The following is a 16,322-nucleotide window of genomic DNA, read 5'->3' as shown; positions in this document are numbered from 1 at the left end:
CCATGACAATTGACATTCCAGCAAGAGTTGTTATCATATCAACTTTTTATGAAATGGGTCCAATAGAGAGGAATCTATATAATATGAGGTACAGTATACAAAACAAATAAGGACCAACCTAGCTGAGCCAGAGCTGCCGCGCCGTGGCTCGAAGACAGCTAGTTTGAGCCAGGCCAGAGCCAGGCCTCTTGATGCCGCCCTCTTTTGTCGGCTTTCTAGAATGGCTGCAGCATGCACGTTGCGGGGATGCCGCAACGACTGCCTTCGCAAGCATCGAATCCTCGCTGTTTTGATAGCGGAGCGGGAACAGCGCAAAAAAATCAGCCAGCCCCCGCCCGTCCCTCACCCGGGAGTTACCCCGCCCGGCGCGGCGGCGGTGGCGGCCGGCACGTGTGCGTCAGATCTCTGTTATCTTCGGCGGCGATATGGGAGACCCAGTATTCTATGGCGAATTCCGAAAGCAGCTAAAAGCTGCCCAAATTTCTGTTATGTTTGGGAGTATGTTGACTTTTCCAAACAACAGAAACTTGAAAGAGGATGGTGGAAGGTAAGTTATAGAGTTCCACGGAAAAGAATCCCGACAAGTCAAGTGTAACGTTAAACCCGCTTTGCTGCTTTCCATAGCTCGTAGTCCCGTATATTAAAAAAATATGAAGTAAATCAATTCTCTGAACTAAAGCGAAGCGAAACTCATGTTATGTTACTGTAGTGTAGGCACACCTCTTTGTAAAACTGTATTAAGTGCACGTCTCCAGCAACGGGTCGCATAAAGGTGCTTTAGGGCCTGTTTAATTTGGATCTAGTCAGGAAATCTAGATTTCTAGTAGGCCTAGTCTAGAGGTCTAGTTCTATACCAAAACAGCAACAAATCAACGAGATGAACTTTGTGTGTGTCGTCTACTGTCGATGTCAGTGCAGTGGTGTCATGTCCCTTGGCCTTGGGCCTTATGTAGTTAGGGAGAGAGTGCTGTGTCAAGTGTTTGTAACATGCTAAAAGTCGATTCAGTCTCTTGGTTATTATTGTGTGATCGACCATGGTAGCGAGTAACCGCAGCAGCGACCCCATACGGACAAATACTGTGTTACAGCGCCCCGCGACGGGGTTATTATAGGTAGCGAGAAGCCTGCTCAATGACAATGTTTAATACCAAGCCGGGCTGATCAGATTTTGCGAGTCTTGTATGACTATATGAGGTGTTCTTCTCTGTGTCAACCATCAGTCCGGGAAACCCGCTCACGAGGCCTGCTCCCCTTCACAAGCACTCCTCCGCGGCTCCGCCTCACGAGGCCTCCGGAGAGCCTCATGACGCCCCCAGGGAGAGAGACTCGTGAAGCTCCCTGTTCACTTTTTATTCATCTCACATCTGACATATAAATTGTCGCAACTTTTCATGGTGATTTTTTTGTTACACACACATGTCCACTATCCATAATGAAAAGAAAAAAAAATTCTGTCCGTTTTTTTTTTACAACAATCAAGTTTTAATCAACCGATGCACAGTGACCCATTGAAACACAGGCGCCAGCGGGTTCGCTCAATGCAAGGCTGCCGTACCTGGCGGCCTGATCCAACTATATAGGTAGCCCTATTGTCAGTGCTTTTTTCTGCGGCTCTCACCTATCCGCGCATGAATCAGCCTCGTGAAGCTGAAGTTTGACATCTGTTTACAAAAATTCATAATGAGAAAAATAAGATCAGTACTATAAACCTTATCTTGTGCATATGAAGAGTTTGTTTGCAAAAACCGGTAAGTCCATTTTTGAAGATTTTGAAGTACGGTATCTGTCATAAAATACAAAATAATACCTTTTAAATGATATATTGGTCACTACACATAAACGTACATTTTTGAAGTTATGGTCAAAAGAAGCAAAAATTTTCTTATTATTCTCTTTATTTTTCTTGACCTTTAATCGCAAATATCTCCATTTGACAAATATGGACTTATCGGTTTTTGCAAACAAACTCTTCATATATTCCAAATTACTATTCCACACTGATAGAGTAGGTGGGTACTCCAGTTTGTTAGCAAACTAATCACTTTGTAAGTATGACAGGTTCACTTTCTTCGTAAGTTCTGCCGTCAGCTGACCTTTGGGCGCTTTTTCTGGAATCATCCCGCAACATGACATCACATCGTAAATATTCAGTACTGAATCAGGCACCTTCAAGCACCACCAACAACAACTCTATTGACTAATCTATAGTATGGGATTTGTAATGGTCCTGTTCGGTGTGTTGGTTGATTGGCCCGTGTGTCTTGTTGGATTTGTTGGTATATCTACCATTGAGTTTGATTTCTGTTGGTTTCTGTTGTAAGTGTTGGACTTGCTAGTTGGGATCTGACCCATGATGTTTGCAATGTGTTCCAATCTACATTGTAAATGGAATCTTTTGGCTGTTGATTGTTTTTTTTTTTTTTGTTTAGTCCCAACATTATACCAACAGAAACCACTACTGTAGTACATGTACTGTAAAGCAAGATCTAATATTGACATTAATTTGTTTGTCTTTATGCCTTATTGGCCGTGATGGTTAAACTAGCACAGATTAAATCAAATTCCTATTGTAATGTCCTCTGGAATCATACATGTGACAGTTAACAAGTTATACGAATGGGTCTTGTATTATATATATAACATACTTTATTTCCTTTGCAAATTAAAGCATGTGATGAATATTTCTAGGATACTACTTTTATGGGCAAGATTCTCCTACCATGTCTCTTCATGATGAAAACAATTATATTTACTTTTATCTTTAGCACTGATCAGCTCGTGACCAACCCTCAGTCTAACAGAGTGTATTTTCAGCACTATTTTTGATTAAATCTTTCTTTTCTGTAGGGAGAAATTAGATGGAAAGTGTGGAATTGAAATCAATCCACATTCTATACGTCTTTTTCTTGGAGGACTCTCAACTGCCTGGACATATATTCTACCAGCTGGCATCAGGGCTCTGCCAGGTACTTGCAGTGGTCTGGAAATGATCCAGGGAGATGGCATACAAATGAGGATTCAACTTGAGATGCCAGAGGAGTGTGAAGCTGCAGAGTCAAGGGAAAGAATGGAATCCACAGGGAATGAGACTGGTGACCAAATCTTGAGAGCTTTGACCCATCCTGATTGTGAAGTAATGTGTGCAAGATGTGATGCAGTTCTCATCTCTCCTTCTGGGTAAGCCAGCTTCTTTAACCCTTTGACAATGAGTCCCAAGTGTACTCGTGCAGGTGTTTATTGATAATACATGTTGCAGCAAAATTTGGGGTAAAAAAGCGAACTCCACAAATTCTTGAAGTCATAGTACATGTATTTTATGTTACTTTTTAGTTTAGTTTTTTTTTTTTTTTCCATGAGAGGTGGAGAAGTAATGGAATATCTGGCTTTATGTTTTTAGATAAGATAAAAATACTTAATACCTAATAGATGCGGTTGAGTGAAATGATACTCAGTGGAATTAGTACAGCAGGGAAAGGGCAAGATGAAAGTAAATTGGCCTGAAAACAGCCACCATGGCTGTGATTGATTGTCTGGTACTTTCAACCTGAAATGAAAATAATCCTTTAGTTGCTATTTGCATGTGACACCATACGAAAGCGTTAATTGTTTGCATTGTGTATGTGATAGCATTGTATTTGTAACATAGCTGGAGAAGAGTTGACAAGATTCATCTTTATATATATGTATCATATGTAATATATTATATAATATGCTGAAAATTTTCCAACATATTATCTGTTGCAGAAAACAGTGTGGTGCAAGTTGCTCTGTAGATAAGTGCAGTCGTGATGAATGATTTGAGCACCTTTGACCACCCTGTTAGCTGACTTGCTTGGACTTTGAACTTGTTTTAACCTGAATATTTGTCCAACTTCAAGTACAATTTCCATATTCTGTTCCATTTACTTTACAGTGATTAAGGGCATTGATTTTTTTTTTCAATCATTGATACTTACGTACATGTATGCTACTGGTTTTGTGAAGGCATACGTAGTCAAGTTTCTGCATTCATAATATAACAAACAAGTAGAAAGACAAATTGATTACACATTCAATGAATTGTAAGCCTTTCATGGAAGATTGTAGAGCATTGCCTTTTCCTAATACTATTATGAAAATGTTTATGTTTTTTTATTACTCTGAGCATAATCAATTTATCAAAAGTACTCTGTGTGAAAGGCTCTGTCAAAGCAGTATTCTGCCATAAGTACATGTAGTAAGTACAAGAAATATGTTTATATGTACACAAAGCCTGTGATAAGTGTTTCTATAAATTTGTGTTTTTCCTTCATGTCAGAGGCTTCCAAAAAGTACTCCCTCTTCCAGAAGGAGACTGGACTGATTTGGCAGGGGACATGTGGTGTTGCAAGAGTAAAGTGATAGCAGAAAAAAGAGGCAAGATGGCGAGTCTCCATCTGTCTCCAGACCAAGGGTCAGTCTTGGTCGATGACCTCCACTTCATCGTTCATTCTGCATCCTTGAGGAAGGGATCGGTTGCTATGGAGAAGAAGAAACCAGGCAGACATCGGCAGACTTCACAGCTACCTGTGAGTTAACAGTCAATGACACCACATAGTATGATGACTCACTCCTCATTTTCTATTGTATGACTGCAGTGCAACTCACATTAGCCATTGTATTTATATCCTTTAAAAGAAGAAGAAGACGGAATTACATGGTACCTTAGACTCTCGTTGGTATTATCATAATATGCGTATGTGGGCAGTCAGTGAAATCACAGTAATTATCATCTAGATTTGTACTTTCATATTATGCAATGAATATCATAAGAAGATAAATGGGAAGAAGTCATTAATTTGTCTGTGTACAGACAAGCTACAGGTAGGGCTTATACTGACATAGCTTCCAGAGCAGTTCCTGTGCATTCAATCTCCATCTTGAGAGAGACAGAGAAGTATAAGGGACTTGCTGTCATTTCATGACTAGATTTCATGTGAAAATGTCTTTAATATTTCTTTCACTGTTTTTTCTTTTGCAATAAAAGAGTATTGAGATATGGATAGGGCAAATCTGACTGTAGCGAGTTTAATTGCAATTTCATAAATTGCAAGTAACTATGGCAAGTGAAATGAAATGAAACATCACTTGATAGTTTTATCTTTCTCATCAGAAAAATATTCAACCATGTATTCTTGTAAAGCAAATTATTTCAGGATTTTTGCATGTACATTTTTGTTTCTTTTCTCACAGGCTCCAAAGTCTTTCTGTGTGATATGCCAAAGGTGTAAGTGCATCGTAGGCTCCATAGACAATCAGGGTAAGAGTTTCTTCCTTCCTATTTTTTTTTTTTTTTTTTTTTGGGGGGGGGGTTTGATGTTAATTAAGGGTCAGGATTCAAGTTTATGATGGTTAATTCACAAGGCTTCCTGACTTTCCTAGCTTCATTTCTAGTCACATGATTTCACTTCACCAAATCCTTTAACTCACTGGGTGCAGACAAACCAGGAGCTTCAAGTTTACAATGAGAATTATGTCTGTCTACATAGAGTATTGTATGCACCGAATATGTTGCGAGGTTTTTATTTTCGTGAATTTCGCACTTCAGGTGCTATTCACGAAATTAAAGACACAGGAAAATAGTGACTCTGATCACGCTATGAATGTAACGTACGAGTATACATTTTCTCCGGTCGGTACACGGCTCCACGATCGCGAATTAACCACTCACGAAATCGTCAAAAAGTTTCGATTCGTGAAAATTTAGACTCGCTAAATATATGGCGTATACAGTAAAGTACTCTGTTGGCATTAAAGTCAAAGAGGAGGCTGGCCAGTGTGATGATGTTTCAAAAGCTGAAATTGGTGACTCCCTTAGTTTGTAAAGCTTTCTGGTGGTGTAAAATATCTGGTCCCCACTTCCATTGCCTGAACTTTTTCCATCAACAGATGGCAGCAGTCAGCTGGAGACAACCAAGCTCTACCGGTATGCAGCACGAATCTCCTGTTATTCCAGATCAAATCCATTGGAACAGACATTTTCTTCCTTGTTGGTGACACAGTTTAAACATCAGATGACCTTTAAATACATTGTTGAGGACGATGAAGAACACAGACCAAGGCTTCTGGTGAGTTTTTTTAATCATTCAACATTTATAAGTAAAAGTGACTGTTAGACCAGCATAAGTTATTTCTGAATAGAAAAGTTCTGCTGAAGTAGTTGCATTTGATTTATTCTTTTTTTGTGTATGTTGTATTTCAAAGCTGATCAAATGGAGCATTAGTATGAAATACTTATGGGCAGTGCCTTGTTGGAAGTCCTTTTCTGGAAATTGAGTTGATGATAACTGGACTATATTCATGATCTCTAGCCATTTCCAAAGGGGTAAGACACATGAAATTGGAAAAAATAAATGAATAAATAAAAACAACCAACAAACAGACAAAAAAAAAAAAAAAACTTCCATTTAAAGTTTTGCGAGGTGTATCCTTTTTTAAAAGAATGTTTCTGTTGTTTAAAATTGAATGAATGAGTACACTTCAGGCCTATAGAGCAAGTTTTGTTTTCCCTAAATGATTAAGATACTATTACTAATGTAATGATACTGCTGAAGATTACTTTCCTGACTAAAATGATCATTTAGAATTCTCATCGATAGCCAGGACAAAAGGTCCTCATTCTTCACCAAAGGCACTGATGACACAAATACTGGGTGACTCTCCACCTCCCTCTTTGCCATATCACAGGACTATGAATGGTAGAAATGCGAGGAAAAGGGGAAGTACATACAAGAGTCATAAACCTTTCATTCATTTCTGTCAAGGAATGCTGAGGTATATAGCTACATGTCTGAAAATCATTACAGGTCTGGCTACTGGGAATTGACACACAGCTACTACATTCAGGAGCGCCCTCTTTCAACAGAACACTGCCAGGTAGCTACTGTTCAGCCTCCCATTCAGTTTGCCGTGATGCTGCTCAGAGAGATGCTGAGAGAGAAGTGAAGATGGAAAGTCAGAGAGTGATCAAGGTTCTTTACCAGACTTGCAACTGTGAGGCAGGACAGAGGTTGGTATTTCACCCATGCTGGATGACAGAATATCATCTTACCTCTTTAGTAATTCAGCTCTACAAATCAAAGTAGCTCTATACTTCCTGCAGTTGTAATAGACAGAGATTCTTGGTGGCTGTTTGTCTGCCACATGAAGCCTTGAATTCAGTAGATCTCTGAAGTTTTTCTGTGGATATTAGCATTTCAACAATTCTGCAGTTCTAACTTGATATGTGTTAATGGGACTGTACAATACTGGTTGAGGTGGGGATTCAGGTTTATAACATTCCCAAGTGAGATAATGACAAACCTCTTAGCAAATATGAAAGAGCATGTAATTTTAAGAAGGATTCAATGCTTATTTGATGAAAATTGGTTTTCAAATGGCCAAGATATTTTAAAAAAAGTGATAATAATAAAAGGCGACAGGCCACGCCTTTTATTAGGATCTCTTTGTTTCACCTTGTTTTTGGATATCTCGGCCATTTCAAAAACCGATTTTCATCAAATAAACTTTTGATACCCCTTAGAATTGCATGCTCTTTGACATCTCATAGAGTGGTTTCTGAATATCTTGCAAAACGTTAAAAGCTAAATCCTCACCTCAACCAGAACTGTACACCCCCTTTAAGCTATTAACTTTATTCCAGACTATTGTGTGCATTCTTTTAGAAGTAATATATTTATGATGCAGTGAACTGTATTCATTTTAAGAAGATACAAAGTTATGCAAAATGCAGATTTTTTTTATGTCCAGCTATGCATTATATTCATATTCATATTCAAAGACTGCAAGGACACTTCTAGTAGTGGCAGGAAAATATGACCTCACCTCAAGAATAACACTGTGTTTAAAATGTTAGTATTTTTTGTTTTCAGATTGAATTGTGTTGTTAACTTTGCATAGTTAAATGTCATGGACAGGAGAAATAAGATGGACTGTAGATGGTAGCCATTCAAATGATGGATCTTCATAGCCCATGGTGGTGACATGCTGTAACACATTATATCATTGCAAACTTTTTCAATTATAAAAGTAAGATAATATTACTGATGTCCTCACCCATTCACCATCATGAAGCAATGTATGATCATGTACGTTTTCCTTTAAAACATTTTTATTGGCCTGTCTTAAGATATTTGCAGTTAATATAAAATATGTTTTAAACCTCTGTTTATATATGAGTTCTCATAGCACAGTATACCAACATCCTATCTCTAAATTTGCCAGATTGGCTGAGGAGTGGAATCGTGACTTGATGGTGCACGGTGTCACACTGACCACCGATGCTTGTCTAGAGCTGGGTTTGATTCTAGCAAGGAGCACCTTGAATGCCCCACCCACCATGAGACACAGGAATGGGTTCAAGGTTGGCTCACTGAAGTTTGAAGACAGGTGACTACTGGCTGAGAGGTAGAAGACTTTGATTCAACCTGTACCAGCCAACAAGGACTCTAGGTCCATGTCAAGCTTGGTGAGTCCAGTGACATGCAGATAGTGCATTTCTGACCATTTCCAACATATTTTCTTTCTCGTGTTAGCCTTGAAAATTCCTTCCTTACTAGAGCTCAGAAATGCATACATCCTTGTCTCTTGCAAACTAATGGCACAAAATACTTCATCAGGGACTTACTAGTCTACCCAAGTGGTAGACCAAGAAGTTGATTACAGTTTTTTTTTTTTTTTCATATTTGCTTAACACCACCACAGGCATCATTAACAAATAGATCCAGATTATGACAGACCTGAAATTGTGTTGGATAGTGTTCATATCTTTCTTGTTCCTTGGTAGAGAAAAACTAAAGCGAGAAAGATTGTTCCTTGAGTATACTTTGATAGAGCTGGTCTGGGGAACAAAGTATTTCTTTGACTCATTTCCTGGTTGTAACTAAAACTTTTCAAGGACTTGGGAGAGAGCAGAGACTTTTAGGTGTAACTCGAGGCCTTTAGATCCTGCTAGCAGTATTGATCATAAGTGCATACTATGCAAACAAAATGTACGGTTTCAGTGAAATTATATGTCATTCAGTTTGTTTATGATGCAGATGTGCTCACATGTTAGAATTACTGTAGAAGTGGATATTTTTGCGCAAGTAATTTTTCGCACTCAGCCAGGTAAGACGAGTTTCGCATGTTGTAAATTCTGCAGAATCGAGACAAACTACTGGAACATATAGCAAGCAAAAATATTTGTGTGCTTTTATTTTCACACTGGTTTCTGGTTGCGCGAAATATGAAAAACTTTCAGCACTGTGAAAATTTCCACTTCTCAGTATGAGAAGTATGTGCTTTTCTTGTTTTTACATGCTGCATGCGTACTAACTTACATTGATATATTAGTAGCAACTCTCGTATTTACTATGGAAATGAACTTACATAACATCTGGCCTTGGTCTGCTGCAAAATTATACCCTTGATCTGTGGGCAGATTTCAAATTTATTTCTGCGGTACCTGTCAAGATCTCCTCAAGAAATTGATCACAAGGAGTAGTAAAGCCACCCATAGATCGTTACACTTTAATAAGCTTCATGACCCTTTTCAAACATTGTCCCTTAGTCCAGAAATATGACAGTAATAACACAGTGAGTCTTTATTTGTGTATGTGGCTGGAGACATTCTGTTACAAGTATTATGATTTTAATTCATTTTCTTTCATTTCAGATGACATTTCAGATGACAGTGGTGATTGATTTCCAGCTAGGCCTCACAGCTTATTTGACAAGTTTTGCTGCCATCATTCCTAGTACACTCCTTGATTCCATAACTAAATGTTTTTTTGCTGGAATATGGATCAGAGATTACAAAATATTTTCATTCCACAACAGTGCCTATCAGAAAATGTATGGTACAATTCCCTTGAAATCCCCCAAAATAACAGAGAGTCAGCTTCCATCATTTTCCTACTGATTGCTTGATTACTGTAGCAGAATATTAACTCATTGTGGATCTATGCAATCCATTCAACGTTGATCCATTACTAGGAATCTTCTCACAAATACAAGAAACAATTAATGCAATATCAGTTCACTGAACAGTCTTCAATATCACATTTTAGCACGCATGTGACATATTTTCCCCCTCAAAAATCTTTCCAACCAGTAATCATCCTTTTGATATGTTTTATTTTTAATCACTAATTTTTCAAATGAATTAGAATGTTGTCAAGAATTACTCATATCAGCAGAGACTGGTTTTAGATGTTAGCAGTTTCTTTTCCTTTTTTTTTCCTTTTTTTTTTTTTTTGGATGTTGATCATGATCCTGAGCTTTGCATTCCTTATACTAATCCTTGAAATGAATCAAACCTGATTAAGAAAACTGGTATGAAAAATCAAAGTCTACTATTTCTTGTTCGGATATATGAACAAGACAAATATAGATGTTGGAGATGAAAATACTGGTACTGTATGGAATTGATGTGCATATTTGTCATTGTACTCCCTTGATAAAGTAGACTTTCACAAGTCCAAATATGTGTTTTTGATTGTAGTCTCTAGATTTTATCAAAAAGAATATTTCTTGCCATCATTGAAATGAATAATAACCAAAATGACATGCTTTTAGAATAGGTTTAATGGAAATGAGTCTTTCTCTTTCATTTCTTATTTTCTGCAGACCAATCCATTTAGATTTTCATGAAATCTTAACCTAATATGAACAAATCTACCACTGGTGTATTTTGCACAATTTGGGTAAAAGAATCTGATACTACATGAATTTAATTCATGCATATCAATAGCTCAGCACAAGACATGATAGCCACCATCACTCATGTTGACACAACAAAGGGTATTTATGTTGTCTGTTATGATAGGGCTAATACTGTATACAAGTGATGCGCTGATATGTATTGCTTTGAGAGTCCGACTGCAAATTGCTGGGTTTAGATGAGCAATGTTCGTTTGAATGATATCAAACAAACTATCTTTTTGAACTAATTTCTTAACATACTAGGTAAATACATGTACTGTAAAAGAATGAATGCACAAAAAGATAATGAAACAAATACACATAGGTAAATAAATGCATAAACAAGCTAAAAAGAAATAAATTGTTAGATAAGTATATAAATAACGGGAAAACTAAATAACTACATGTACATGAATACATTGTCTGTAGTTTGAAATACATTGTAGCTTGTGGAAAAGGAATTGATTAATGTAATGTACATGACAGACAAAATAAAATGAGATAAAGACCACAATTGCCCGTACATGTATTTTCTGTCAGATCTTGTGTGAAAGGAAGGCTTGTTTTGTGACTGAGTTCATTCATGGAGTGAGTGATGATACAACAGTGTTAAAAAGGGTTCCATATTTATTATGGTTCTAATCAAGTTCATGATTGGTTCCATCAATGTGAACCTCCAGTAATAGATGTACCGCTGTGTGGGACAGTACAGTGAATAGCACTGTTGGGACGTTTTCAACTAAATCAAGTGCATTTTGGTCATGTGTAAAACTATTAAAAAAAAAAAAAATCCTTTTTTCTTGGGGGGGGGGGTATAAAAAGGATACATTCACCCCCCAAAAGAAAACATTTTCATACATATATATACATGTATATATATATATATATATATATATATATATATATATATATATATAAACATGTTGCGAATTCACGTATTGGCTCCAATATAACGAAGAATAAACCGGTAATGCGATATTTCGCCAATATAGAGTTTATTGAGCAACTCAAATTTTCGGTGGCTTCCATCCACCTTCTTCAGGAGTCTCGACGCGGAAAATTTGAGTTGCTCAATAAACTCTATACAGCTGTATTGGCGAAATATTGCATTACCGGTTTATTCTTCGTTATATATATATAGATATATATATATATATATCTATATATATATATATATATGTATATGTGCATTTTACATGTATATTTTTCATGGGGGGGGGGGGAATGAATGTCTCTTATTTTAATCCAGGGAATGCTTGATGACAGCAGTTAACTGTGAGAACCCATTTTCTCTAACAGACCACACGAGTTGACACTTGGAGCTAGAGTTACTTAGTGCATGTGTATACAACATAACAGAAATTTATGGATGAAGTAATGAGTAGCATGATTCAAGGTGTTTATGGAAGCTTCAATCTGAAATAGGCTAAATAGGAGTAAATTGGATAAAATGAAATTGTAATTGAAATTTTAATGAGCGATGAGTCAATGGTAGTTAGTGCGATGATACAGTACATATACAATTTGTATTTTGGGCCACGTATAACTCATTGAGAGAAAACGGCAGCAGAATGAAATACCCCAGTGCATGCAAGCATGTTTCCTTCTTTTACTAATTAAAACTCCAAGTCATGCTCTGATATCAGGCAATAATGGCATGCATAGTTATAGATTATGTACTCTCTAAAAAAAAAATCGAGTGAAAATATTCACTCTTAAAGGAGTGAATACAAAATCATGATTCCGCCACTATCATATTTGACACCATGTATTTTTGTTTGTTTGTTTGTCTGTCTGTTTGTTTTTAATGCAAAGTTTGTGAACCAATTATGAAAGTGGAAAATAAGTGAAATGAAGTGAAATGAAAAAAGAGTGAATTTAGAGTGAAATCGGAGTGAATTTTGAGTGAAAATGTTCATTTTCACTCAAAATGTTCAAATGTTCATTTTGAACATTTTGTTCATTTTGACCTCAGGGATCACTCCTAAATCTTCGAGTGATCCCTGAGGTCACTCCAAAATGAATGAAAATGAAAATTTTCACCCAAAATTCACTCAAATTTCACTGTAAATTCACTCTTTTTTGTATTCACTCCTTTAAGAGTGCATATTTTCACTCGATTTTTTTTTCTTTTTTTAGAGAGTAGCTCAGGTCAGCTGTACTCCAGTCTACTTCCATCCTAAGGCACGTTAAGGGGAATAGTATCCACCAGGTTGATTTTACATCAACTGAATTTAGCTCAAATTGATTTGCACATTGGAGATATTCAGTGCCTAGGAACATGCAAAATTGTACGTAGTATGTCATCCTCTTTCTACGGTTAGCATATAAACGATAAGTGCCTACTGCTATTGGCAGGCCAATTTGTTATCTTTACAGAGGTGGTATTAATCCATGTTTACATGATAATCATCATGCCATCACGTTAATTTACCTATTTGGCTGATTCATCCATCAGAATCATACACTGTAAAGTAAGTTAATGTTTGTGCAAATCACTCTTCAAGTAAATTCTTATAGTTCATTCTTTTGCGATACAAATTAAGATGCTTCCATGACAGTATTGAATGATTGGATGTTAGGAAAATGTTTCTAATTTCTTGTGAACTTAAAATCGTAGACCGATTTATAGCCGCGATCCGTTGCTAAACTCCCAGTCACGTCACAGCGCCATCTGTCTACGAGACCTTGCCATCTACATGGCGTTTGTCGTGGGAAATGGCGGTAGTGTAATACTGAGTATTAGGTATAGTATAATACATCCCATCTGGAATCGCGTAAATTACAGACTGTATATTAACAAAACACCGGGTCAAGAAATAAATCGTTGCTGAAAACACAACTCTAAAAGGAAGACATGCGGATTCCTTATTGTATAGACAATATATGTACTTCGCGAAACACAAGGCCACATGCTGTAAAATAAAAAAGGGTCTTTAACAGCAAATGTAACCTGCAACCAGTCAAGTTTACAATGATGAACAAAACTTACACAATTTGCATCCATCAGTCATTTGGTGATTTTTTTTTATTTTATTTAATACAGTACGTGTAGTTGAAACAGGGACGGATCCAGGAATTTCGTAAAGAGGGGGCGTGTTTACAAAATTAAGGGGGGGGGGGCGTGCGCCGGTTGCGGTCCTCCCAGGATCCGCCCCTGGTTGAAATCATCCTCGTCAAAACAAAGAACCGCAAAACAAATTTTTAAAAAAAATGAAACAAACAGACCAACAAACAGGAGCTACAAACGACACACACCAATATGCGATGAAAGACAATTAAACCCCGGGACAACAAGCTCGCATGCTACGTCGGCCTTTTGTGTTGTTATGCTTGTCATATACCCCAAAAAAATTGATACCACGTCAGTATCGGACGTTTCCGTCTAAAAGCATCGCAAACTTACGGATGGATGAGATTTATTGTGGACATGTAGTCAATTGAAGAAAACCTCGTTTGTAAATGCATTTAAGAGAGAGAGAGAGAGAGAGAGAGAGAGAGGGGGGGGGGAGGGAGACAAAGACAACTGAGTCTGTGTGCTAGGGGATGGTGCTTGCTTGTTTTCATTTGTAATTTAAAAAATACGTAATTAAACAAGTTTGTTTGTTAGTTTAACAGAATATTAGGGGCATAACCTGATCGTTAATGTTTGCCCGAGGGGAAAATCACAATGACACTAAGAAGTGAATGGAAGAATAATCGGACATTGCCAAACCTTGACCACTTGACCAGCGTATGCAGACATATCAACATTTCTCTAAAACGCTGAAATGTCAATGTCGTTTTTCTTCTTTCTTTCTTTTTCTTTTAACTTGTGGGATTTTAGGCGTAATCATAGCGTATTCATATTGAGTTGACTGTAAATCTAACTATAAAGTGGGCCTAACTTGTGAGAACATTTCAAAAACTTATTAAAGATAATTTATACCAAGTGCTTATCGTGTTGAAGCCGTTCACATCTTCATAAGATCGTGAAAATTCAAATTACCTTAAAAAATGAAAGATGAAAAGAATGAGAATGATGGGGTCTTCGTAGAGGAGTGCACGTCACGAGACCGACACCCACGAGTCATACAGCCCACAAGTCATACAGCCCATGAGTTATCCAGCTCACGAGTCATACAGCCCATGAGTTCGACACTATGCTAACAAGGCCCACGAGACCGACACATTAAGCCCTGTGTTGTATCTGTCGAACTCGTGGGTTGTTTTTACCTATAGTGTCGAACTCATGGGCTTTATTTGCCTAGTGTCGAACTCATTGGCTGTGTGACTCGTGAGCTGTATGACACGATGGACCTCTTTTCAGTGTCGAACTCGTGGGCTGTATGACTCGTGGGTGACGGTCTCGTGGGATGACCTCCTTGAAGAGAGGATGAGGAAGAGTCAGACTTTGCACTTAAACAGGAACTAAAAAACGGTAAAGAAGAAAATATTAATTTTAGAGAAAAATATTTGAATGATGCACACACAGAGTTGTGGATATCTATACTGTGTCTGTCAAGGAAGAAGAACAAATGGTTCAAATATAAGTTGAATTTCATTAAAGCCAAAAAGAATATTTTTTTTTAATCTATATACATTATGTACATTTATATTGTTCTTATTAATTAAATGAAAATTACGTCAGATAAAAGTTTTCATTTCCACTGGATGGATAACTTACTGCTCACTCATGCAAAATCAGAGAGAACAGAAGTAAAAAACAAGAAATAAAGCAGAGAAAGAAGATCGCGTGTTTCCATTCCTCATTTATAATAGTTAAACAATGGAAAACAATCAAACCACTCTTGCTGTTCGAAAAAAAAGGAGGCATAGGTAAGATGCCCACATAACGTTTCTTCTCTCTTCCTCGGCCCGTGCTACTCACCGATTTTAGGCATACATTCAAAAATAACGTGATTTCATGCACTGACATGACGATCACGTACTAGGTCGTGTAGTAAATGTACATTGCTCCCTCCGAGCCACACGCTGCTCTCGGCGTCCCCTTTTTATCTTGGCTTGAACAAGTGAGTGAATGAGTGAATATCTCTGTGTGTGTTGAGAGGGATGGGGGAGGGGTCTGAAACAAACACGTGGATGTAGACCGGCATACAAACTTGGGTAAGCGTGATTTTAACCCTAAAACGGCCGGGGGAGGGGAATTGAATCAACCCCCTCAACAATTTCCACGACCATTCCGCCGCGCGATTTTGTTTGTTTGTTTGTTTGTTGTTGTTTTTGACCGTGCCTCTCGCTGACTGTTTTTCCTTTCAAGTTTTGCGCATTTTATGACTCCATTTTCGCGAAAATCGTGCATATCGTTACAACGCTGCACGACCTTACCTACGTGCTCGTCAGACTGAAAATGGCTCAGAAACGTGATTTTTTTTTTGTACAAACTCAATGCAAATGATTTTTCTCTTCTTATTGGTTGAAATTATATCATTTTAGCATAATTATGCTTGCAAAAGGTTCTGTGGTAAATATCGAGGAAAAAAAATTAAAAAGGTCAAAACAAGGAAATATTTAAGAAATTCATAAAACAAACTAGGCCTACATCAGAAAGTAAATTTGACACCAGATTTTTATTTCAAGTACATGTACATTGTTATGAATGCTTCAAAAAATATTTACAC

General features: G+C 37.4%; 1 protein-coding gene across 1 annotated transcript; it reads left to right on the top strand.

Moving 5' to 3' along the window:
* Positions 1–425: 425 nt before the first annotated feature.
* LOC139732289 (E3 ubiquitin-protein ligase E3D-like) lies at positions 426–8,410 on the top strand. Its single transcript, XM_071643161.1, has 8 exons — positions 426–547; positions 1,221–1,328; positions 2,848–3,177; positions 4,298–4,547; positions 5,212–5,278; positions 5,908–6,086; positions 6,825–7,027; positions 8,242–8,410. The coding sequence occupies exons 1-8, from the start codon at positions 426–428 to the stop codon at positions 8,408–8,410; spliced, it is 1,428 nt and encodes a 475-aa protein (XP_071499262.1).
* The last annotated feature ends 7,912 nt before the right edge of the window (positions 8,411–16,322 follow it).

Source organism: Diadema antillarum, unplaced genomic scaffold (genome assembly GCF_040938485.1).
Source record: "Diadema antillarum isolate AM-2024a unplaced genomic scaffold, OU_Dant_1.0 seq00000409_RagTag, whole genome shotgun sequence".
Taxonomy (NCBI): Eukaryota; Metazoa; Echinodermata; class Echinoidea; order Diadematoida; family Diadematidae; genus Diadema; species Diadema antillarum.
The sequence above is the reverse complement of the archived record's forward strand: the minus strand, read 5'-3'. Positions and strand labels throughout refer to the sequence as shown.

Coding starts and splice junctions, on each gene's coding strand:
- LOC139732289 (XM_071643161.1), top strand. CDS start 426: ATGGGAGACCCAGTATTCTATGGCGAATTCCGAAAGCAGCTAAAAGCT. Junction 1,329..2,847: donor GCCCCCAGGGAGAGAGACTC/GTGAAGCTCCCT, acceptor TCTTTTCTGTAG/GGAGAAATTAGATGGAAAGT. Junction 7,028..8,241: donor AACTGTGAGGCAGGACAGAG/GTTGGTATTTCA, acceptor TAAATTTGCCAG/ATTGGCTGAGGAGTGGAATC.